General features: G+C 37.2%; 1 protein-coding gene and 1 pseudogene across 1 annotated transcript in view; both read right to left on the reverse strand.

The window, feature by feature from the left end:
- The window catches only part of PLA2G4A (phospholipase A2 group IVA), an 88,732-nt gene that overhangs the window by 19,243 nt on the left and 48,133 nt on the right, over nucleotides 1-21,356 (reverse strand). Inside the window, exons 9-13 of the mRNA XM_081823191.1 lie at nucleotides 20,480-20,617; nucleotides 20,299-20,391; nucleotides 16,486-16,557; nucleotides 10,650-10,892; nucleotides 899-1,083 (exon numbers count right to left, since the gene is read on the reverse strand). Coding sequence (XP_081679317.1) covers nucleotides 899-1,083; nucleotides 10,650-10,892; nucleotides 16,486-16,557; nucleotides 20,299-20,391; nucleotides 20,480-20,617 — 731 coding nt within the window. The remainder of the gene's footprint in view (nucleotides 1-898; nucleotides 1,084-10,649; nucleotides 10,893-16,485; nucleotides 16,558-20,298; nucleotides 20,392-20,479; nucleotides 20,618-21,356) is intronic.
- LOC145721993 (BAG family molecular chaperone regulator 2 pseudogene) lies at nucleotides 1,090-7,475 on the reverse strand (annotated as a pseudogene).

Raw genomic sequence — 21,356 nt, forward strand, 5'->3', positions numbered from 1 at the left:
ACAACCCACCTCTCCTATACACAGTTTTCCTGTTCCCCACCTCTTGCAGATACAGCGCATCTCCTTCTTCCCTGGACGGTCTACAGGATTATCTCCATTTTCTTACCTTCCACCCTTCCTTCAAATCACTGCAGTATGATTTCTGCCCTCATGATGTTATTGAAACTGCCTTTGGGGCGCCTGGGTGGCTCAGTTGGTTAAGCGACTGCCTTCGGCTCAGGTCATGATCCTGGAGTCCCAGGATCGAGTCCCACATCGGGCTCCCTGCTCAGCGGGGAGTCTGCTCCTGCTTCTCCTTCTGACCCTCCCCCCTCTCATGCTCTCTGTCTCTTTCATTCTCTCTCTCTCAAATAAATAAAATCTTAAAAAAAAAAAGAAAAGAAAAAAGAAACTGCCTTTGTCCAGTTCACCGAAGACTTCCTTGTTAAATATCTTCAACTGATTTTCACAACACTGTATACTTCCTTGATTTTCATTATTTTCCCCTGATAATTGCTGTTGTACCTTCAAAATAGTATTTCATGTCCTCTCTCCAAGTATAACTCCCCATGCATGGTTTTAATTATCTTTTACTTGCTAACATCCAAATCTCAGCATAATTTCCTTGAACTTCAGATAGGTCGCATAATTCTTGTTCTGCTTAAGATTGTAAACTTTAATGGGGTCCATGGGGAATCATTTACAAGTTTCCTCTTTTTCTTTTTTTCTCCTTTTCTTTTTATAAGTTTCTTTAAGAAGGGGAGTGATTGAATCACATCTGTGTTTTTAAAATATGACTCATAGTAATGTAGAAAAATAGGCTCAAGGGATAAGAAATTGGAGGGAAGAGGACTAAGATATCTACAAGGCATGCAAAAGAACATGCTAGATCATGGGATGCTATATAAATTTTCCTTACCTTGAACGGAGGACTAGAGTCACATGGTCTTGCAGAAAAGTCAAAGGAGATAATGAGATCAACTCCCCTCTGAGGTCTCAGGATCAAGGGGTATGGCAGGTTAAACGTGAGGCCACTGTCCACGACGTGAATCTTTTTACTTTTGACATCCAGAGGCTCATATATTTGCTCAAATTCATCAGGATCTTTAAAAAGGAAAGAAACAAAAGAATGAATTAAGTGACCACTTAACATTATTTAGAACATAAAAATATTTTTAATGTCAATTTGTGAATACAATTTCATATGGTTAGGCCCTCAGGGGAGTCAAACAGAACTGGACACGAGTCCTGCTTTAGCAACTGTAAATGAATTATTTTCTTTAACTCAGAGTTTCCACTTTCAGGGTTAAAGGTCAAATAAGGGTGCTGTGAGGACTAAGTGGGACAATGCATGGAAAGTACTTAGCTCAGGCCCTGGCATTAACTCTAAGCTGCGATCATGATTCCTTTAACAGTATTACCTCACTTTACCTAGGTCTTTACTGGCTTAAAAGCATGTCCTCAGACATTATCTTGTTTTAAGTCATGACAGACATGTGAGGTAGACGATCTCTGTAAGTGAAGGATGAAATAAATTCATCTCTACAGTGACAGAACTGGGGAGTGGCGGAGTCTGAATGGATCCCACACTGCATCTCCCAAGGTGATTGGAGTTCAGGGAAATCACCCAGTCAACACATTCAGCAGACATGTATTGTCTGCTACTATTTGGGCTCTATTCTACGTGCTGAACAAGATGCAAACTCTGCTCTAACAGAGTGCATGACTGACAAATCAGTAAACAAATAGATAGTTCAGGCAGTATTAAATGCACTGTAGAAAATGATAGAGGGTCATATCCCATAATAGGGAGTAACTTCAGTTGGATAATCAGGAGAGACCTCTGAGAAGACGACCTTAAGCTGAGACCAGATTAATAATATAGAACAGGCCAACCAAAGATTTGGGGGGATATTTTTTCCAGGGCAAGAGCCAGAGCAAAGGCCCTGAGGCAGAATCAGACTTGGTATGTCTTAGGAACAGCAAGAAGCCCAATGTGGCTACAGTATTGGAGGAGAGTAGAATGAGGTGACAAGGGGATCTGAAAGAAAGCAGGGTCTAGAAGTCATTTGTTTTAATAGAAAACGGTAACATGCTTCTCTTCACGTTTATGTGTGGTACTCCTCATTCACTTCCCACGAAAAAGAGGTGTGATCAGAATTGAACTGATTTGAGCTGAATGAAATGACATGCAATTGTTTTGTTCTGTCTCCTTGTCCTCACATGTGTTCCGTTAAGAAGAAGGCTGGAAAGTTCAAGAACAGAGTGAAGGTGTTCATACTAGACATGCATTATGATCTCTGAGAAAGCTAGTAACTTCCATTTGGTAAGTCTTTTCATAGAGGCAGTAATAAAAACTAGAGGGTCAGACTAACCTGTGTTTATAGAACCCCCCCCCATACAAGGTGGTTAATATGTATTATCCAGGAAAAGGCTCAGCACATGGTGGGAATCCACTGCATGTTCATTTCCTCCATATATTTCTAAATAAGAATGATACTGACTATAATCCTCTCATAGTGAATTTTATCATTATGTTTTAAGAGCAAGGGATCCCAAAGAAAGGCAAATCTTTTAAATTCTTCCTGTCCCATTAATCCCACAATTCTCCTCATCATTAAAATCTGAAAAGTAGCAATGAAACAATTAGGCTTGACGTTTATTCAATGTGAATCGAAAACAGTTCTAAATTAGATTTGGGCTTAATTACTTAAGAAAATGTTATTATCTTTTACGTTTCTACAGTTAACAGGGAATCATGTGGTTTTTTTCTCTCCTGTTCATTAAAATTTCTCATCCCTAGAATACTGAATAACAAGTGAATGCTACAAACATATACTGGTGTGTTTAGGAATGAAGAGGAAAAGAGTTTACAGTTGAGGTGATTTGTATTGTCCAGAACTGGTGAATGAGAAAAGGTGTGAATGAATGGTCTTAAACAAAAAAACAAATATGCTAAAAAAAAAAAAAAAGCTATGGGGGAATGGTTTAGAAAAGAATAAGGTCGTATGATTGAATATATGACTGAACGAAAAGGTAGGCCAAGTTAAAAAAAAAAAAAGTCTTGCTATATCTGAGGTGAATGCGTAGGCCAACAAGGACAGAAAAATCATTCGGTAAATAATTATCTCCAGGTTAATTCTCCTTTCTTTTTTTATCAAGTATGTGTGGATTGTAGTGACAAAGTACTTTGCTACCAGCCAAGATTCTAAATTTCTATCACAGAAACTTAAACCTCAGAATTATAACATTGAAAAATATATATATTCTCAAACACGATTTTAATATTTTCCTCTGAAATGTTTGTTTAAAAACTACATATGTAAAAAAATTAAAAAAATAAAAGACTACATATGTAAATTTTCTAAAGGTGAACAATTGTGGGTCTTTGTCTTCTATTAGTTTTTAAATATTTGACTAAGAAGCTGGACGTTCATTACTTGGGTACTTTTATTTCTCTTAAAAGCAGCTTCATGTATTTTGAGTGTCTCTCATGTATTAGAAATTTTATATATGAGATTTATCATTCTTCTAAGACTCTTACAAAAGAGGTATGATTAGTGTCATATGAAAGATAAGGACGCTAAGACCCAAGAGGTCCAGTTTCACACAGTGACAGTCAGGATTCCAAGCCTGGCCCAGGTCTAAGCCAACTGCATCCTGTGTCCCATGGTTGCTTCAGTAAGTGGTGGGGCTATAGAACTGAAAAGGTTTAAAAATGGCTAACTTAAAAATCAGCAATTACAACAGAGAGAGGCTAACTACGCGTGCAGCTGTCAATCATCAAAACCACATTAGTATGTGTCTTTAATCACAAGTCAACACAAACGTCTTAAAAACACATTAGTGGCAATATTTTTTACAATGCAGTGATTTCTCCTCATATTATAAAGTATAATGACAGTTCACAAATAGTTTTCTTTGGCTTCCTACACTTAGTGCTTTTTTTTGAATTTTAGCTAAAAGATTCACCGAAGCAGACCATTTCTCTCACATTGTTTGATATGCTCCTTCTCGTCATGAAACTGGTAGTCTCCTTTTTTCCTCTTTTATATCCAAGATAACATCTGAGAGACAAATCATGACGTGACCAATTCCCAGGTCTGGCATGTAGCTAAACACCATGGTTCCACCCTTCCAAATAAACTGACAGGAAGTAGTGTTTCTTAATTGTGTTGCAAACAACATAGTTTTGCAAGATATTAACAGATGTTCTATACACAAAATAAGAGTTTCATGATCAAATAGGTTTGAGAAATAGAAGATCAACAGCTTAAAGTAATGGCCAGTTATATTGTGTATTTCCTATTCTCCTTACTATGCCTTGGGCTAACTGCCCTTTTTAATGAGGATGCTACTTAAAAAAAAAAAAAAATGCTACTTAATCTTCACAGGAAGTCTGTAAGATGGGTACCACTATTATTTCTATTTTGTAAGTAAACTTGGAGTAAATAGTGAGGATTGTTGCAACCTTGCTGTCCTATGGTTCCAGGTTCCATCGGGATCAGGGGTGTTGGTTTTTAGTTTGGCTCCATTTTTCTATCATTGCTAACCGATGTTTATGCTAAGTAACTGCTCAAGACTGTCCTGCTAATAAATGGCCCAGCCAGGATTCAAACGTAAGCCAGACTGCTTTTTCAAGTACTATCTTGAGGCACCTTGAATAGGGCTGCTTAAATTCATTAGAGTATCCCAAGTCATTACGAAGAGGGGGATGGAGTTAGTTTTTCCAAATTTATTTGACCTTGAACCCGATTTATTGTATAACATCTACTAGAATGTCCGAGAGAGTTTGAGAAATCCCACTATGGGAGAATATCCTCCCACAGTTTAAAGCATACATAGTTTCTAAACCTGTAAATGAGTTAATCAGGTTCTTTGTTAGGTATGGAAACATGCTGTGTTTTATAATTATGTACCACTTCCTTAAAGCAGTTCAGCTATGAATATTTGCAATGGTCATTTTTTTTTAAAAGATTTTATTTATTTATTTGACAGAGAGAGAGAGCAAGAGAGTGAGCGAGCGAGCACAAGCAGGGGCAGAGGCAGAGGGAGAACAGGCTCCCGCTGAGCAAGGAGCCCAATGAGGGGCTCGATCCCAGGACCCTGGGATCACAACCTGAGCCAAAGGCAGACACTTAACCGACTGAGCCAGCCAGGCACCCCTGCAATGGTCATTTTATAAATACCTCACACAGATTCAATTTATGATGTACAAAAATGTTTGGGTGTTTGTGTATTGAACTCTGGCCTAAATTAACGCATGCCTCGATTTTTTATTCCAGATGGTATGTGTCACAGTAAGTAACATAAACACAAAAGTAAACAGGAAAGAAGTCACATAAATAATGGACAGCTTCTCTGAAATTAGTTTCTACGGGTATACAACTATTTTGAAGTAAGCAAGTGAGAGGAATTCCCTCATCTTATTATTTCTCTTATTTTCAGAAGATTGTCTACAAGGTGAAGTAATAGGTACAAAATATTTTTCTCATCTTAGGTTGAGAGATTAGTCTAAGATACTCAATTTTAATCTGTACAAACAAAATCATAGGGTAAACTAAAATGTAAGATTTTCCTACACTAAAATGTAAGATTTTCCTAATACAATATTTAGATAAGGTAAAAATCTCTATTTCTTTTTTGCGTGGGGGGAGTAAAAAAAATGAGCAAAATAACCTTAATGTTTTAATTAAATTATGGTATTTTTGACTGTATAGTAAGTAGGGTTTTTTTAAAAAAGATTATTTTCTAGTGAAAGAGCTACATTTTAATTACTGAAGACGGTACAAATTGATGTAACTCTCATACAAAAAAATTTGGAAATATGTCAGGCCATGAAAACGTATATACCTTTTGACCCAGTAAATCCCACTACTGGGAATTTATACAAAGAAAATCAAAAACAAAAGAAAGAAGGAAAAAAGTCTCTGTATATAAATATGTTGCAGGAATAAGCAACAAATTGGGAACAAACTAAATGTCCAATAAGGGGAATGGGGAAGTAAATTATACAAAATACAGAATAGAGGTTTTAAAGTTGACAATTAGACTTTATAGCAGCATTTTTAAAAAAAGGCAAGTTACAACACTATTTCTGCAATGATTAAAAATTTAGAGAAATGATGCATTTGGAAAAAGATGAAGTGGACATAGAGTTGTTCACAGTAATAACATTAGATGTGAATTCTCTCACACTTTATGTCATGTTTTCATATATATCAACAAATATATTCATATTATCAGATGCATAAATCTTAAATTAAAATAATTTGAGACAGATGTCCAAAAACAGTGCTTTATGAAAAAGAAGATGTTGGGAAAGTTTCTTATTCTGTGATTCCTTTTGTCCTTTTAAGCACACTACTTAGTTAACAATAGATGAGTGGTTAAGTTTGTCAAGAATTTCTAGTCAACCAAATGCCGCATGTGCCCAAGTATCTCCATGCCAGACAAAGCCCAGGAAAGAACAATAATGCTTTTGGCCCAGGCTGAGCAGTTACTCTCTCCTATATACTAAGTAGTCATCCACAGAATAGTAAAAAATATATATTATATATATTAGGTGCTAGAGCCTAATACAAGACAAGAATTCAATCTAAAAACTTCTAGAAAGATAATTAAAATAGTTCTAGTTTTAATTGTGTTAGTCACAAAACTGATGACACTGGAATATTTTCCTCATGTGAAACAACAATCAGTATCAAATGTTATGCCTAACATGAAGAACTAATGTTTAATCATTTTTATATCATTATTTGTAAGTGCTCCTATGTTTCAAAACTAATTAAATTTGCCTTCAGCATTTTGTAGCAGAGTTTTGGAACCAGCTCCTTTAGAATGCTCTAACAGCTTGACGGCCCTGTCAAAGTTTTCAGTATTTCTAAGCAGAGTCTCTAATCTTCTCTTAATTTTCTTCTGATCCTCAAGAGCACAGCCAATTACTATGGACTGAAACTTCTGGTCAACAGGCCAGATGGCACCTCGGATGAACATGCACCGTACAGTGACTTCAGGTGACACTCGGCATTTCCCAAATCATCCAGAAACTTACTGAGGACCTCATCAATAATCCTGGTGGCATGCTTTAGGGATTCTTGATGCTGGGGGTTTCTAATTGTTTCTACTGAAACTTCAACGGTGAGGGTTCGTCCCATCAAACGGTTTGCCATCAGATTTAATTCTTCTCTTTCTCCGTCGCTGATCTGCCTCATGTCCTGGCTATTTTGGATGCTGTGGATCATTTCCAGGAGGCTTTCTTTCTCTTGCTCAACGGCAGTTGCTGCTTCTCTCAAAGCTTCCACCCTGAGCTCCAGCTGGTCCAGGCTCTCCAGCAGGTGGCTGGAGCGGTGGGCCATGGAGGAGGAGGGGCAGAAGCACCCCTCGTTGGCTTCCGCGTTGATCTTCGCCTTAAGCCATCTGAGCCTCCAAGGCGGAGCGGCCAAGAGGTCACCGGCCTCTCCGGCAGCGGTGAGTGGAGAGTCCGGCGGTTGCCGTCACCGCGCGGGGCGCCCGCCTCCCTCTGACGCCCGTGGGGGGCGGCCTATTTATTTATTTGAGAGAGAGAGAGAGAGAGTACGAGCGGGGGGATGGGGCAGAAGGAGAGGGGCAGAAGGAGAGGGACAGAAGCAGATTCCCCACTGATCGCGGAACCTGATGTGGGGCTCGACCCCACGACCCTTAGATTATGACCTGGCTCAAGCGACTGAGCCACCCGGGTGCCCCTGTATAATAAACAGAAGTTTTAAGAAGACTTTATGAACCAAGATGATTACATTTTATGATAAATCTTTTAACTTTTAGCTCCACACACGTGGTTAGTCTCAAACTTGGAAATAATCAGGAGATAGACAGGGTCTACCTTAGTAAGGACCTGTCTGAGAGAGCACTATAGATTTAGTAAATCCAGTCATTTTTAACAATGTTAGCCTGTAAATTATAATGTGAATGAACTCATCACTGACCTGAGTAGATTCTTGACTAAAATCTATATGCCATACACATTTTTTTTCAACTGGGTAAATACAGAGCAAGTGAAACAGAATTTTTAGGAGATACAACATTAAGAAACAAAATTTAAGGTTCTTCACAAAGAGCATTAATTGAAAACAATTTTAGGTTAACACATTCCAAAATAGGTCAACAAAAGAATGTTTAGTCACTGTAATACCATATTTTGAGACGATTAAATTTTCTACTTCCTCCTTGGACTTTATGAGAACTGTCCATGAGTCTTCTTTCAAATGGCACCCAATAAAGAAAGGAGTCAGATCAGGTGACATACAACTATATTCTCCAAGCATCACAAGTGAGGACTGTGTCCTAACTGATCCACAGTTCTATCAGAATCGGGGTTGCTGGGTGTCAGTTTTACTCTACTTTTCTATTGTTCTTAACTGAGCTATATAAATCCTTCCATGAATCAAAACTTCAAGGAAAAGTCAAAAACTGATTTCAATTTTTATGAGGGCAAGGGATCACATGTATCTTGTGGACGACTGGATCCCTCATTCCAAACGCATTGAAGTGCTCCGTAAATACTGTGAATGCACGAGTAAACGAAAGAAGGAAAATGAAAATGGAGAACAATTTGAAAACAGGTGAAAATAATGAAAGACACATTTCTTAAGGTTGCCAAATTTATCTACTAAAAATACAAGATGCTGTTAAATTTGAATTTCAGACACACAACAAATAATGTTTTAGTACAAGTAGGTCCCAAATGTTGCAAGGGCCACACTTACACTACATATATACACACATATATATGGTTTGGAATTCAAATTTAAGTAGGCCTGCTGTATTTGATCTAGCAACCGGAACACCTCTGAATCTACATAAAATATTGCAAAACCACCAGGGAGTTGTTAAAAGGAGGAGTGCAGGATGCATGCTGTGCAAACCACAGGAGCTATTCTGGGTAATTCTATCAAAGTCCTAACATTAAACAGATGTAATATAGTACACAGAAAGGAAACTTCCATTTGACATCAGCAAAACAATGACTAACAAAAACAAGGGCTGTGGGGAAGGGAGTCTTGCAGAAAGGAAAAGCTTCTGAGCAATACTGAGGTCTGTGACCCCATTCTAGCTGAGAAACTGTAGGCAATGAGAATTACTTTCTTTGATCTCTCTTTTCTTTAGAGTAAAATAACTATAAAGATTCTTTCTCGTTCTAAATGACCTTTGAGACTAAGTTTTTTTTTTAGCAGCCATCATCATTCATCCATAAAATCTAAGTTTCTAAGGATGACACATTTAATGGGTATTATAATGGCAATCAGTATAATCAAGTGCCACAAGACAAATGAGGTCACTGATTAATGGCCAAGGTTTTTTTTTTTTTTTTAAATTTTGTATGAATTTTAAAATAGATACTGACTCTATCACAAACAGACTTTTATCATTGTTAATATGAAAGGGTATAGATTGCAGGTATATAATCATACCATACCTTACATCCTAGACTTTGATGCCATAAACATAATGCAAAGTATAGTGAGTTTCTACACCTCTTGTTTAAACAACAGGGGAAAACTTTGCTTTTGCAATTTCCTTTCAGCTCAAACAACAAATGGAAACAGCACTAGGAGAAATACCACCAAACCTAAAGCTATGTCCTAATTTTCACAAATATTTTATAGGCATGATGCTTAACCAAAGAGCAGAAGAAAGGGTTTGGAAAAGTCCCACTTACGTTTCTAAATATCCTGTTGATACCCTTCAGCAGAAATAACTGAGAAATGACATCTGGGCAGTTAACAGAAAAATGATGGTATGATGAAGTAGAAAGATTTTAGATGACAGGATCATTGTAAGAAAGATTATTATGTATTGATTAGTCATGAAGGCAAATTTAACTTTTAATTTAAAACATGCATGGAACTGAAAAATAGAGGGAATTACTCCTCAGTATTTGACAAAGTAACAAAAACTACAGTGAGTGGGTTCTTACCAGCTGGCCTTAAGAAAGTTACCTAACCTTTCTGAGAACCGGAAGGACAGGTCAAGGAACCTCATGGACACTGAGCCCGGTGAAGTCAACCCCCCTCAGAACCTTAGGTTGTAGGGACTCCCATTCAACAGCACACAATTGGGCTAAACACCCCATTGACCAGAATCCCATTCGTGCCTGTTCTGCTGAGACCTGCCCTTAGCCAAGGAAAAACACCCACACGAGATTCAAAGGAGGAAATGAGACACAGGCTACATTTCTGCCATTTCCACTGCCAAGCACGGTTGTGGGGGCGTCTGTGGGGGTGATTCTGAAGTGTTTTTGGAATCATTCCTGGTAGCTCAGCCTGGAGCGTGCTCTTCTAAGCCTTGGAATGACTTTGTAAACACCTAATTCTCTACCTTAAAACCCTCTCAGTTAAACAAGGGAGACATTTCTTGTTTTCTGAGTGAAACTTGTCCAATACAGAGAGGATCTAAGGCTCCTCCTCAGTGTTTCAGTGAAAATTTTCTATGCTGACATAACTATGCCATTTCCTGTCCAACGAATGTTTTTCTTCCAAAAAACCAGTAATTTGAAGTAATTTTGAATTAAATGGATGTTGCCGTAATTGAATATAAAGGGATAGGTATTGACAATGATCAAAAGGCTTCTCCCTAGAAAGGGATAAAGATCTCCTGAATTAGCATCCATGGGTTACGTTTTGTGTGCGTACCTGCTACAGCTGTATCCAGTTCATCTTCATCCAACGATTCCTGTGTCATAAAGTCTTTCAGAGGAGACATTGGATAGGATGTATTGAGATTCAAGCCCAACATGAAGTTGTGCACCTTCCCAGCACGTCCTTCTCTGGTATTGAATAAAGTTGAATCACTCACCAAAGCCATTATCATACGATGGACCCAACTTGCTTGATTATCATTGTGATATTCGCTTTGAGCATCTTCATTTTCAGTGCCTAAGGAAAAAGAACTAGAACATTATATAGATTTCCAAGTCCATTAAAAAAAAAAAAAAAAAAAACCAAAAAAACTTTGGATAAATACCTAGTAGTGCAATTGCTGGATTGTAGGGTAGCTCTATTTTCAACTTTTTGAGGAACCTCCATACTGTTTTCCAGAGTGGTTGCACCAGCTTGCATTCCCACCAACAGTGTAGGAGGGTTCCCCTTTCTCTGCATCCTCGCCAACATCTCTCATTTCCTGACTTGTTAATTTTAGCCATTCTGACTGGTGTGATGTGGTATCTCATTGTGGTTTTGATTTGGATTTCCCTGATGCTGAGTGATGTTGAGCATTTTTTTCATGTGTCTCTTAGCCATTCGAAGGGGCACCTGCACCCCAATTTTATAGCAGCAATGTCCACAATAGCCAAACTATGGAAAAAGTCCAGATGTCCACTGACAGATGAATGGATTAAGAAGATGTGGTATATATATGGAATGGAATATTACTCAGCCATCAAAAAGAAATCTTGCCATTTGCGACGGCATGGATGGAACTAGAGCGTATTATGCTAAGTGAAATAAGTCAGTCAGAGAAAGACAAATACCATATGATTTCACTCATATGTGGAATTTTAGAAACAAAAAGATAAACATAGGGGAAGGGAAGGAAAAATAAGATAAGAACAGAGAGGGAGGCAAACCATAAGAGACTCTTAACTATAGGAAACAAACTAAGGGTTGCTGGAGGGGAGGTGGGGAGGGGTTGGGGTAACTGGGTGATGGGCATTAAGGAGGGCACGTGATGTAATGAGCACTGGGTGTTATATGCAACTGATGAATCACTAAATTCTACCCCTGAAACTAATAATACACTATATGTTAACTAAATTGAATTCAAATAAACATTTAAAAAAAATCTTTGGCAACTGAATGTTAAGATTAATAGTGAAGCTCTATTGTTTTGGTTCAACAGACATTTATTTGTCTAAATTAATATAGTGAATATTTCAATCATTTTTGTTCTTAAGTTGTTCTTAATTTACTCTAAATCTATAGTCAGTCTACAGGTTGTGTTCTTGATGTGTTACTTGGTCTATTCTTACATTTCCAGGCAAACTTCTACTTTCCCCTTTCTGTCCTTCTCTAGTCCTTTTCTTCCTTTTCTCGGACTACACACACACACACACACACACACACACACACAGGGAAATTCCACAGTAGCTAATCCTCTCCTCTCCATTACTAAGTTTCCTTCCCTATCCTGCTTAGTAAACATCCAGAAATCACGCAAACTAAGAGAGACAACGGAAGGATTCAACACACATATTTGCTGCTCAGTAAACACTCTACGGACACTCATTTCATCCTTGCTTATAAAGTTGGGAATTTAGAACCGTGTAATTTAAACACATGCTTTAACATGTCTTAAAATGCAGCAATCTTCCAAAAGAAGCAGTTTTGAATGACTTTTTCCTTAAAACCCGTGCACAAATCACCACTGCTGGGAAGCCACATCGTGTAGTTGTTTAGAACACTGGCTTCAAAATCAGACTGTCTGGATTTCAACCCTCTCTCCTCTGCTTACTAGTTAGTTAACTCTTCTCAGTCTTCCTCTCCTCATCAGGATACCTCGTAGGACCGGTGTGAAGATTAACTGAGAGAGTCCATTCATGTACATCTCTTAGAAAAATGCCTGTCCTATCAGAAATTCATTACAAACACTAGTTCATAGTAGAGACAGTGGTGGCAGTGAAAGCTGCATCATCATTATCATCAATATTACTCACTCATAATCCAAGTCGAAGAACACTGTGTGGTAGAGCATAATTCCACCTGCCTGCATCCCTCTGTTCAGATTTCTGGGAACTCTATATAAATAGACATGCATCTACAAAACTGTACGTGTGTGTATTTGAGAAAAAGGAAAGTCTATGTTCAAACTTCATAATTTCTAACAAATGCTAACTAGACATACATAAAATCATAAAATCACAAGAAATACTGATTTTTTTTAAATCTACATAAAGATTGGGTTAGCTGAGCTGAGTAAATGAACGGATCTTTCAGTAGCTAATTAAGATGAATACATACTCACAAAAAATAGGTACATTTTTCTACTCCCACACTTCTCTAAAGCCAAATATGACAAAGAAAATCTTCCACAAGAACAAATTGGGCTTTAAAGTGAATGATTTAGGGGTGCCTGGGTGGCTCAGTCAGTTAAGTGACTGACTCTTGGTTTCAGCTCAGGTTGTGATCTCAGGGTCATGAGATTGAGTCCCGCGTCAGGTTCCATGCTTAACTCAGAGTCTGCTTGGGACTCTTTCTCCCTCTCCCTCTGAGCACACATGCACCCTCTCTCTCAAATAAATAACTCTTTTTTAAAATAAAGTGAATGATTTATATTTTCCAGTTACATAGGATACGAAGAAGATACCAATTATTTTCCAAATATTTGGAGCTTCCTCCCTACTCCTCCACCTCCCTCTCTTCTTCTCCTTTTTTCCTTCTTCTTGTTCCTCCTCCTTCTTCACCATCATAATTATCATCATCACCATTATTGTTATTATTATTAAATAAACCCCACTTCTGTACCAGAAGAAGATCTACTTTCCTTATGAGATATTTGGAAATGGCATCATTTGTGGGACAAACCCAGCAGTCAACAGATAAATGATAACTGGCTGCTTTTTAGTTATAATACTAAGTAAATTTTTATTTGCATAGCCTTTTACTTAAAGCCCTCTGAATGCATTTGCAATTTGATAATTATAACAATTCTGTGAGAGCAGGTAAAATGATGCCGGTATAGATCTGAAGAAACTAAAGTTGAAAATTCCTAAAGACCTTGCTCAAAATCATATGATGAAAAATGAAGAAGCCTCAAGAGAATGAGGAAACAAGCCACAGACTGGGAGAAAATATTTGCAAAAGACACATCTGATAAAGGACTGTTATCCAAAATATACAAAGAACCCTTAGAATTCAACAATAAGAAAACAAACATCCCAGTTAAAAAATGGGTAACAGACAGCCCACCAAAGAGGACATAGAAATGGCAAGTAAGCATATGAAAAGATGCTCCACATCATATGTCACCAGGGAAATACAAATTAGAACATCAATGAGATAACACTACACACCTATTAGAAACACCAAAATCCTAAACATCGACATCACTGAATGCTGGTGAGGATGTGAAGCAACAGGAACACTCACACATGCTCGTGGGAATGCAAAACAGTATGGCCACTTTATCCAGCAATCATGTTTCTTGGTTTTTACCCAAAGGAGATGAAAACATATCCACACAAAAATCTGAACATGGATGTTTATAGCAGCTTTATAACTGCCAAGACTTGGAAGCAAATAAGATGTTCTTCAATAGGTGAATGGATAAGTAAACTGGTACATTCAGATCATGGAATGTTATTTGGTGCTTAAAAAAAAAAAAAAAAAAGGAGCTATCAAGTCATGAAAAGACATGGAGGAAACTCAAATACATATTACTAAGTGAAAGAAGCCGATGTGAAAAGGCTATGTATTGTGTGATTCCAAAACCTGAGTTCTGGAAAAGGCAAAACTGTGGAGACGGTAAAAAGATCAGTGGTTGCCTGACATTGGGGTGGGGGGGATAGAGGAATAAATAAACAACAGAGAGGGATGCTTCGGGCAGTGAAACTACTCCATATGAGGCTATGATGGTAGATACATGTCATCCTACTTTTGTGAAAACCTATAGAATATATGATACCAAGAGTAAACCCTAAAGTTTGGACTTTGGGTGATAAGGATGTGTCAGTGTAGTTCCATGGATTTTAACAAATGTACCACTTTGTTATAGGATGTTGATAGTGCGGGGGGGGGGGCTCTGTGTGTGTGTGGGTGCAGGAAATATATGGGAACTCTCTGTTCTTTTTGCTCAATTTTGTTGTGAATCTAAGGCTACTCTAAAAAGAGTTTTATTTAAAAGGGAAAAAAATGAATATTAAGAACTAATAAGAAATCCCTAAGAACATCCTGAAACTCATTTTCCAATCTAGGTTGGTACATACCAAAGTAGGCATGTTCAAAGGGCCTTTGAACTTCTCCACCTTAAGATAACCGGAGGTGATCAAATGTACTGACCATCTACAGCAATTTCCTTGATAATTAACAAGCCATTATTACACCTACCTAACAGTCCCTTTATCGATACACATTAATTCTAGAAATGTTAGGCATATACTGTCTATCCCCTTTGTACTGGCTAGCACCCTTCATTAAAAGGAAATTCAAAATTCAAAAAAAAAAAAAAAAAAGACCTAGGGGCACCTGGGTGGCTCAGTCGTTAAGTGTCTGCTTTTGGCTCAGGTCATGATCCCGGGGTCCTGGGATTGAGCCCTGCATCGGTCTCCCTGCTCCGCGGAGAGCCTGTTTCTCCCTCTCCTATTCCCCCTGCTTGTGTTCCCTCTCTCTGTCAAATAAGTAAGTAAATAAATAAATAAATAAGACCTAAACAACTAAAAAAATTAAAGTTAAAATTATGAAGGAGCCAGAATGAGGACTGAGTTCTTTCCAGGGCAGGGTTCCTGCCTAAAATATGGAATTAGGCCAATCACTGGCTGCATGAAGCAGCAGGAGAGTGGGCAAATAGGACTGAAGAGGAGACTGGGAGCAGAGGCCAAACCTTGTGCCTGGTCAAAAGTTCTGTCTGCCCAGGGAAGGGTTAATTTTTTAAATTTTATAAGAAACTACAGGCTAGCTGAGTTGTGGGCTTGTGGACCTGCATTTCCCAGAGAAGGTACCTTTCCTCTAGTTTATACAAACTCATTTTAATTTTAATGTTGATTCAACAAGGATAAAACAGACTCTTCCAATGTCTATACTGTGGCAGGAGGAATTCATGAATTTAGAGCAAGAAAGCATTTAACATCTTCTAAAATCTAGGTGAGCACATTCACAGGGTCATAGGATGTTTACCCAGTTATTGTAAAATCACTCCATTTTACCATGTAACATTTGCAACAAATATCCCTGGTCCTCCCCTTATCCCTGCCCTGACTTCCTCCCTGATCCTGTGACCCACACCAAGCTGAAAACTGCCTTGTCAACATGTGAAAGAACTCATTTACACTTAAAAATAACGTCTACGAAAAGAATTTCTTGATAATCCTTCCCCAAGAGATGGATTGTTGACAATGGGATAAGGCTCAGGAATGGGCTGAGAAAAATTGTTCACATGATACTTTATTAATAATAAAATTTTTACAGATGAAATTTTAATTTTTAAAGCCATGGGAAAACGTTCCCATATCACAATTTTCATGCCAAGAAGCCTGGTGCTCTAATCGGACTTAGAATTCGGTATTTCTACCATCCCAGTTTATTCTCCATTTGTTCAATAGATAATATTTTGAGGTATTAAAAAGAAAAGCATAAGGGATATTTATGTTGGCATATTTTATTATACACACAGCATCCATTCTCTCTGTGAACCAAAAGCGACAATTCTCTATCACTCAGTGGCTTAAGCAGAAACTACCATTAGCATCTTGAGTGAGAGAATCAGACACATCATGTAGTTCCTTTCCTAATGGACTTCTGCCAGAGAAGATTTTCTTACCTTTGGGTTCTTGTGATTCATCATCGCTATCTGAGCTGTCATTACTCACAATATGCTCTGCTGTTATATTTGCTGCAGGGGAAAAAACCAACAGTTGAATGATCTCAGATGTCAAGACTCACAATTAAATTTACTGTAAGGAAGTAATCTCAGGAAAACCACCAAGTGAGATTTACCAAGTTTACTAGTGTAAATTTGGATCAATTTAGTACCTAAATTTATTAGTTTTACTAGTATTTTCAAATTTCTCATTGGACAACAAAATTTCCTAGAACAGGAAAAATTAGTTTAAAACTACTCATTCATGATTTAAAGGAAAGAATGTTTATTTGTTTGTCTTAATCCTGACAGAAAGAAGAACCTGGTTATAGGAAGCTCCTTGTTATACCAAAAAGGTATATTTTTCTTCACTTAAGTTTATGTTAAGTGGTGTTTATGAGGGTAAATGCAGGGTAAAACCAAAATCCACAGGGGGACCACAGAACAATTCCTTCAAAATGAATAAAAGCTACTAATATAAGGTATCTTTTGACTTTCAATAATACTGAAAATTGTTTGTTGAAATGTGCCTTTTGGTGTGAAGAATTTGTGCTTCCTCAGAACATATTAAGAGGGCAGTTATAAAAACTAAAACAGAAACCATAAATCCTTAACACTTAAAACAAAGACAGGAGTAAAATCCACATAATAACTAGCTTTTTTTTTTTCAAATAAAAGTTTACTAAACTATGGAGTACACAGACCATTCTTATCAACAGTATTTGTAGAAAAATCAAACTTTCTTTGGACACTTACATAAAACCACTTTCTGTATAGTGACTTTTTTCTTCTATGAGTCAGTAGAATTATTTTATTTTAAAAAATACGACTCTAAATTTATAATTTTCAGTGATAGAATCATTTGGGGGGCTTTAAACTTGGAGAAATCTATGTATAACATTTAGTTTCCCCATATTACTCTGCATATGTTTACTATACCTACATAAATGTCATATACATGAATGATTGAGGGTATATAATGGCAGGGTTTTAAATGCTTGAGATAGTAAGCTGACTTTAATTTTTAGATTTTATTTAATTTTACTGGCATGATTACACATATGAAATTCAATAAAAGATAATGTTCATGAGCTAGTATTATTTATTTCATTTCATGACTATTACAAAAAGTAGTTTGGTTGTATAGAAGAGGGATGGTATTAAGAAATGCTCCGCTCTAGGTGTCCTGTACATTAGGTGTGTTTCTAGTCGTATATGTATTTTAGCAGAACTAAATTTTCTTCCTGTAAGCATTTTTTTTCTTTTTTTGTCTTATTTGATACTCTCATTTAAGAAAATGGTTCACAAAAAAAAGATTCACTAAAACATCGTCTTTTTTGTAAAGATATTTTCAAGAGATGAAAAGCTAAATATTTGAGTGTATCTTTTTTCCATCATTATAGTAGAACATATAGCTCCATCTGTCCAAAAGCACAGATTGCTCACATTCAAAATTCCTTGAGACTGTAAAGAATTTCATTTAGAGTTATCAGGTTATGGTCCAATTTACCATAATGTCTTTCTTCAGAGGGGAGGAAGAAAACACGGAAACCACCTCTGAGCACCCCTTTAAGAGGTAGACTTCAGTCAACTGATGGATGAAAGAGTTACCAGGTGTCTTCAGATTCCCCTCAGTCACCTCTCTGGTCTCATTTCTGGAAACCCTTACCTAATCTGAGGTAACACGCATCCTGCTGGCAAGTGGATCTCGAGTACACAATATTCCCCCTCAGTCTGACACACAGGACAAGTAAATAGGCTGCCAAACCACTGGCTCCAAAGGAAACATCTCACAACAAAGAATATTCTGAAGACTATTTAGTATAAACACTCTCCTTTTCCTTGGCCTTCAGCCATTGTCTCACCCAGATCTGTTATTTCAGCCCTATTCTCTTCCTGCCATAGGAAGAAAAAATAACAAGCCCTAGGTTTAGATTATTCAACAGAGAAGGAGCAAGAGAAGCAAGCCTCATGACATGTGCTCCATCTGTTCTTTTTCTCTTTTCTTCTGAAATCTTCACAAAATTTTGAGAAGAGTTATTTCCATAAAATTAGAGTCACCAACAGGCTACTTATCCATGTGGGGTATAATGTTCATTAAAAAAAGTCAAGTCATGGGCACCTGGGTGGCTCAGTTGTTTAAGTGACTGCCTTCGGCTCAGGTCATGATCCTGGAGTCCCGGGATTGAGTCCTGCATCGGGCTCCCTGCTCGGCAGGGAGTCTGCTTCTCCCTCTGACCCTTCCCCCTCTCATGTGCTCTCTCTCATTCTCTCTCTCTCAAATAAATAAATAAAATCTTAAAAAAAAGTCAAGTCAGAGCATTTGAGCAAGAGACACCTGGCCTCCCAGTTACTCTTGAGAGAATGGGGCTCTGTAGTTAAGGCTGAAGCAGGCTCAAAGGTTCCACATACCTTGGCCTCTTGTTAACAGTGCTGCTCAGAGGACAGGAGCAAGTTCAAGCACAAAGCGCTTTCTTTACTGTTTTTATTTTAAAATTGTTGGTGCTAGCGCAATCATAAGATCACTTCTCCATTACGTATGAACAACTACCCCAAAATACAAATGATACTACTAAAGAAAATATTAAGGACTGTGGAAAATTGCTGTGCACTTAATATCAATATCAAACAGCTAAAATCAATTTTGCAGGAGGGATGATAACACTACTTAGAAGCCAATTTGTAGTGTATTAATTAATGTTACAATTGTGTTCTTTTTTTTGCATATAAAGCTGAATTAAATCAACTGTCACTGCCTGGAAAAAGTAAGGGCAGCTTGTCAAAAATAAATAAATAAAAAATCCTACATTAAGTTTTTTACATGCAAGTATTCTTGAAAATGAATGGACTGTTGAAAAAGTCATTTACGTTATTCTGTGAACTCTATCCTCACATGGCTGTGTGATACTTCAGGGACAGAGAAGAGGTAGTAGGTAGTTAGTGTGCTGGTAATCTACAGGACCCTCCTCCCAGCCCCTGCTGGGCTGGCCCCATAATTCAGATTTAGCATTCACGGCTCCCTCCCACAGCCAGTCAAAATAGCCATAAGGAACAGCTAGAAAGGCATCTGGGAGACACTGAATGGATGTTTCATTTTGTTTGTTTTGAGTCAAATTTACTCATCAACAAAAACCAATGTTCCTGTCATTAATCTTATAACGAATGAAAACCACTGGTCCTCAGTTGAGTCTGTCTACTTTTTCAAGTTTTGTAAATATTATTTTTTAATTTATTATGGGCCAATGAGTTAGATTTAAAGAAAATCATTAGTGTTAATTTACTAGATGTAATTTGAAATATTTTTTCCTCCTTTTTGGTAAGACTCAGCTATACAAAGCTAACAGAATTCTAGTGCGTTAGTATTTAAGAGGTAAATGAGCTGGCAAGCATGAATTTAGGTATCATACTGTGTTCAACTGCTGATGCATCTAATCTTTTAAAAGCGATTTGATAAAAGGAATATTTGCTATTTGATAAAAGGAATATTCTCTAACGCAAGTAGTATGTTTAGATATATGATGACAAAGAGGAATGAAGATGCTCCGGTTAAAGATTATTCTTAGGAATCAATAGTTCTTACGAATTTCAAAACCTCAGTGTCAGAATAATACTTAAGAAGTAATATACAGATGATTCTTAGGAAATACTTAAGTTGATTTAATCAAGTTATTGGTAACTTTAGAACAATTACAATCTTAATGGTGATTTAATTTTCCATATATGCGTGTTAAAATTTAGCACAATATGATCAGCAGAAACATGTTTTAACAATACCTAATTCTTCCTCCATTGTGGAACCTTTATTCTGTGAGCCAGAAACTCCCAAGACTCTGTTAAACAGTATAGAAAAGGCACTGCCCCAGACACCTGAAATAAAGCAAAAATGGAGAATAACTGAGAATGCTCCAAGATTTAAAACAGTCAAGCAAACAAATGGTAGATTTTGATCACTTACCCATTAAGAAATGCAAGGGATTTTCTTCATATTTCTTCACAACTGTTCCCATAAAAAATTTGCTTCCAAATAAGTCAGGAGCCATAAAAGTACCATATTTAGCCATGCCAATCTCATACGGGCTAAATTCAACCCAATCTGAAAGCATTTAAAAAGAGTGTAATCTGTTAATAGGAAAATACTACAGAAATGTGCACAGTTGAAGATCGCTCCAACAATGTCTTGATTATTTTCATTTATTTAAAATATTTTTAAAAATTAACCAAATGCCTATTATGTTTATAGCACCATATAGAAGTTGGGGGAAAAGAGCTTATTGAGATGAAAACACAAACGGATTTCTCCTAATTTGTACAAACTGAGTATCTTTTGCATTTAAAAGCTCAGACATCTTTTATGAAGTCCACCTTAATTCTAAAGAATGGAAAACAGAAAACTGCTAACTCAGATGTAAAATCTACGAAGGAGATAGAAGAAATTAAACTCTGATAACGCAAGCAGACTATGAAATGGAAGAAGGTATTTTCTAACGTTTGCCTTTCCTTCATGTTTCTTTAATTTTGCTTATTAATCATTCTTCTGACTCAAGATTATAATACAAAGTTTTTATGCTGAGTGTCTCAAACACATGGTACTACGGTCAAAAAAGCATACTTTCGAGGAGCAGAGACTATGGAGCCAGAGCCCGTGGTTCAAATCCGTTTTGCTGCTTACCAACTACGCCAGCTTTGGTAGATTACTTGTGTTCTTTGTGTTTTAGTTCCCTAATCTATAGAATGTGGATAAAATAAGGAGATCGTAAAATTGTTGTGAAAATCTAACGTGTATAGAAATGTAAAGAACTGGGGCGCCTGGGTGGCTCAGTTGTTGAGCGTCT

The sequence above is a fragment of the Leptonychotes weddellii genome, chromosome 6 (assembly GCF_054177405.1).
Source record: "Leptonychotes weddellii isolate Sample4059 chromosome 6, ASM5417740v2, whole genome shotgun sequence".
In the NCBI taxonomy this organism is placed as follows: Eukaryota; Metazoa; Chordata; class Mammalia; order Carnivora; family Phocidae; genus Leptonychotes; species Leptonychotes weddellii.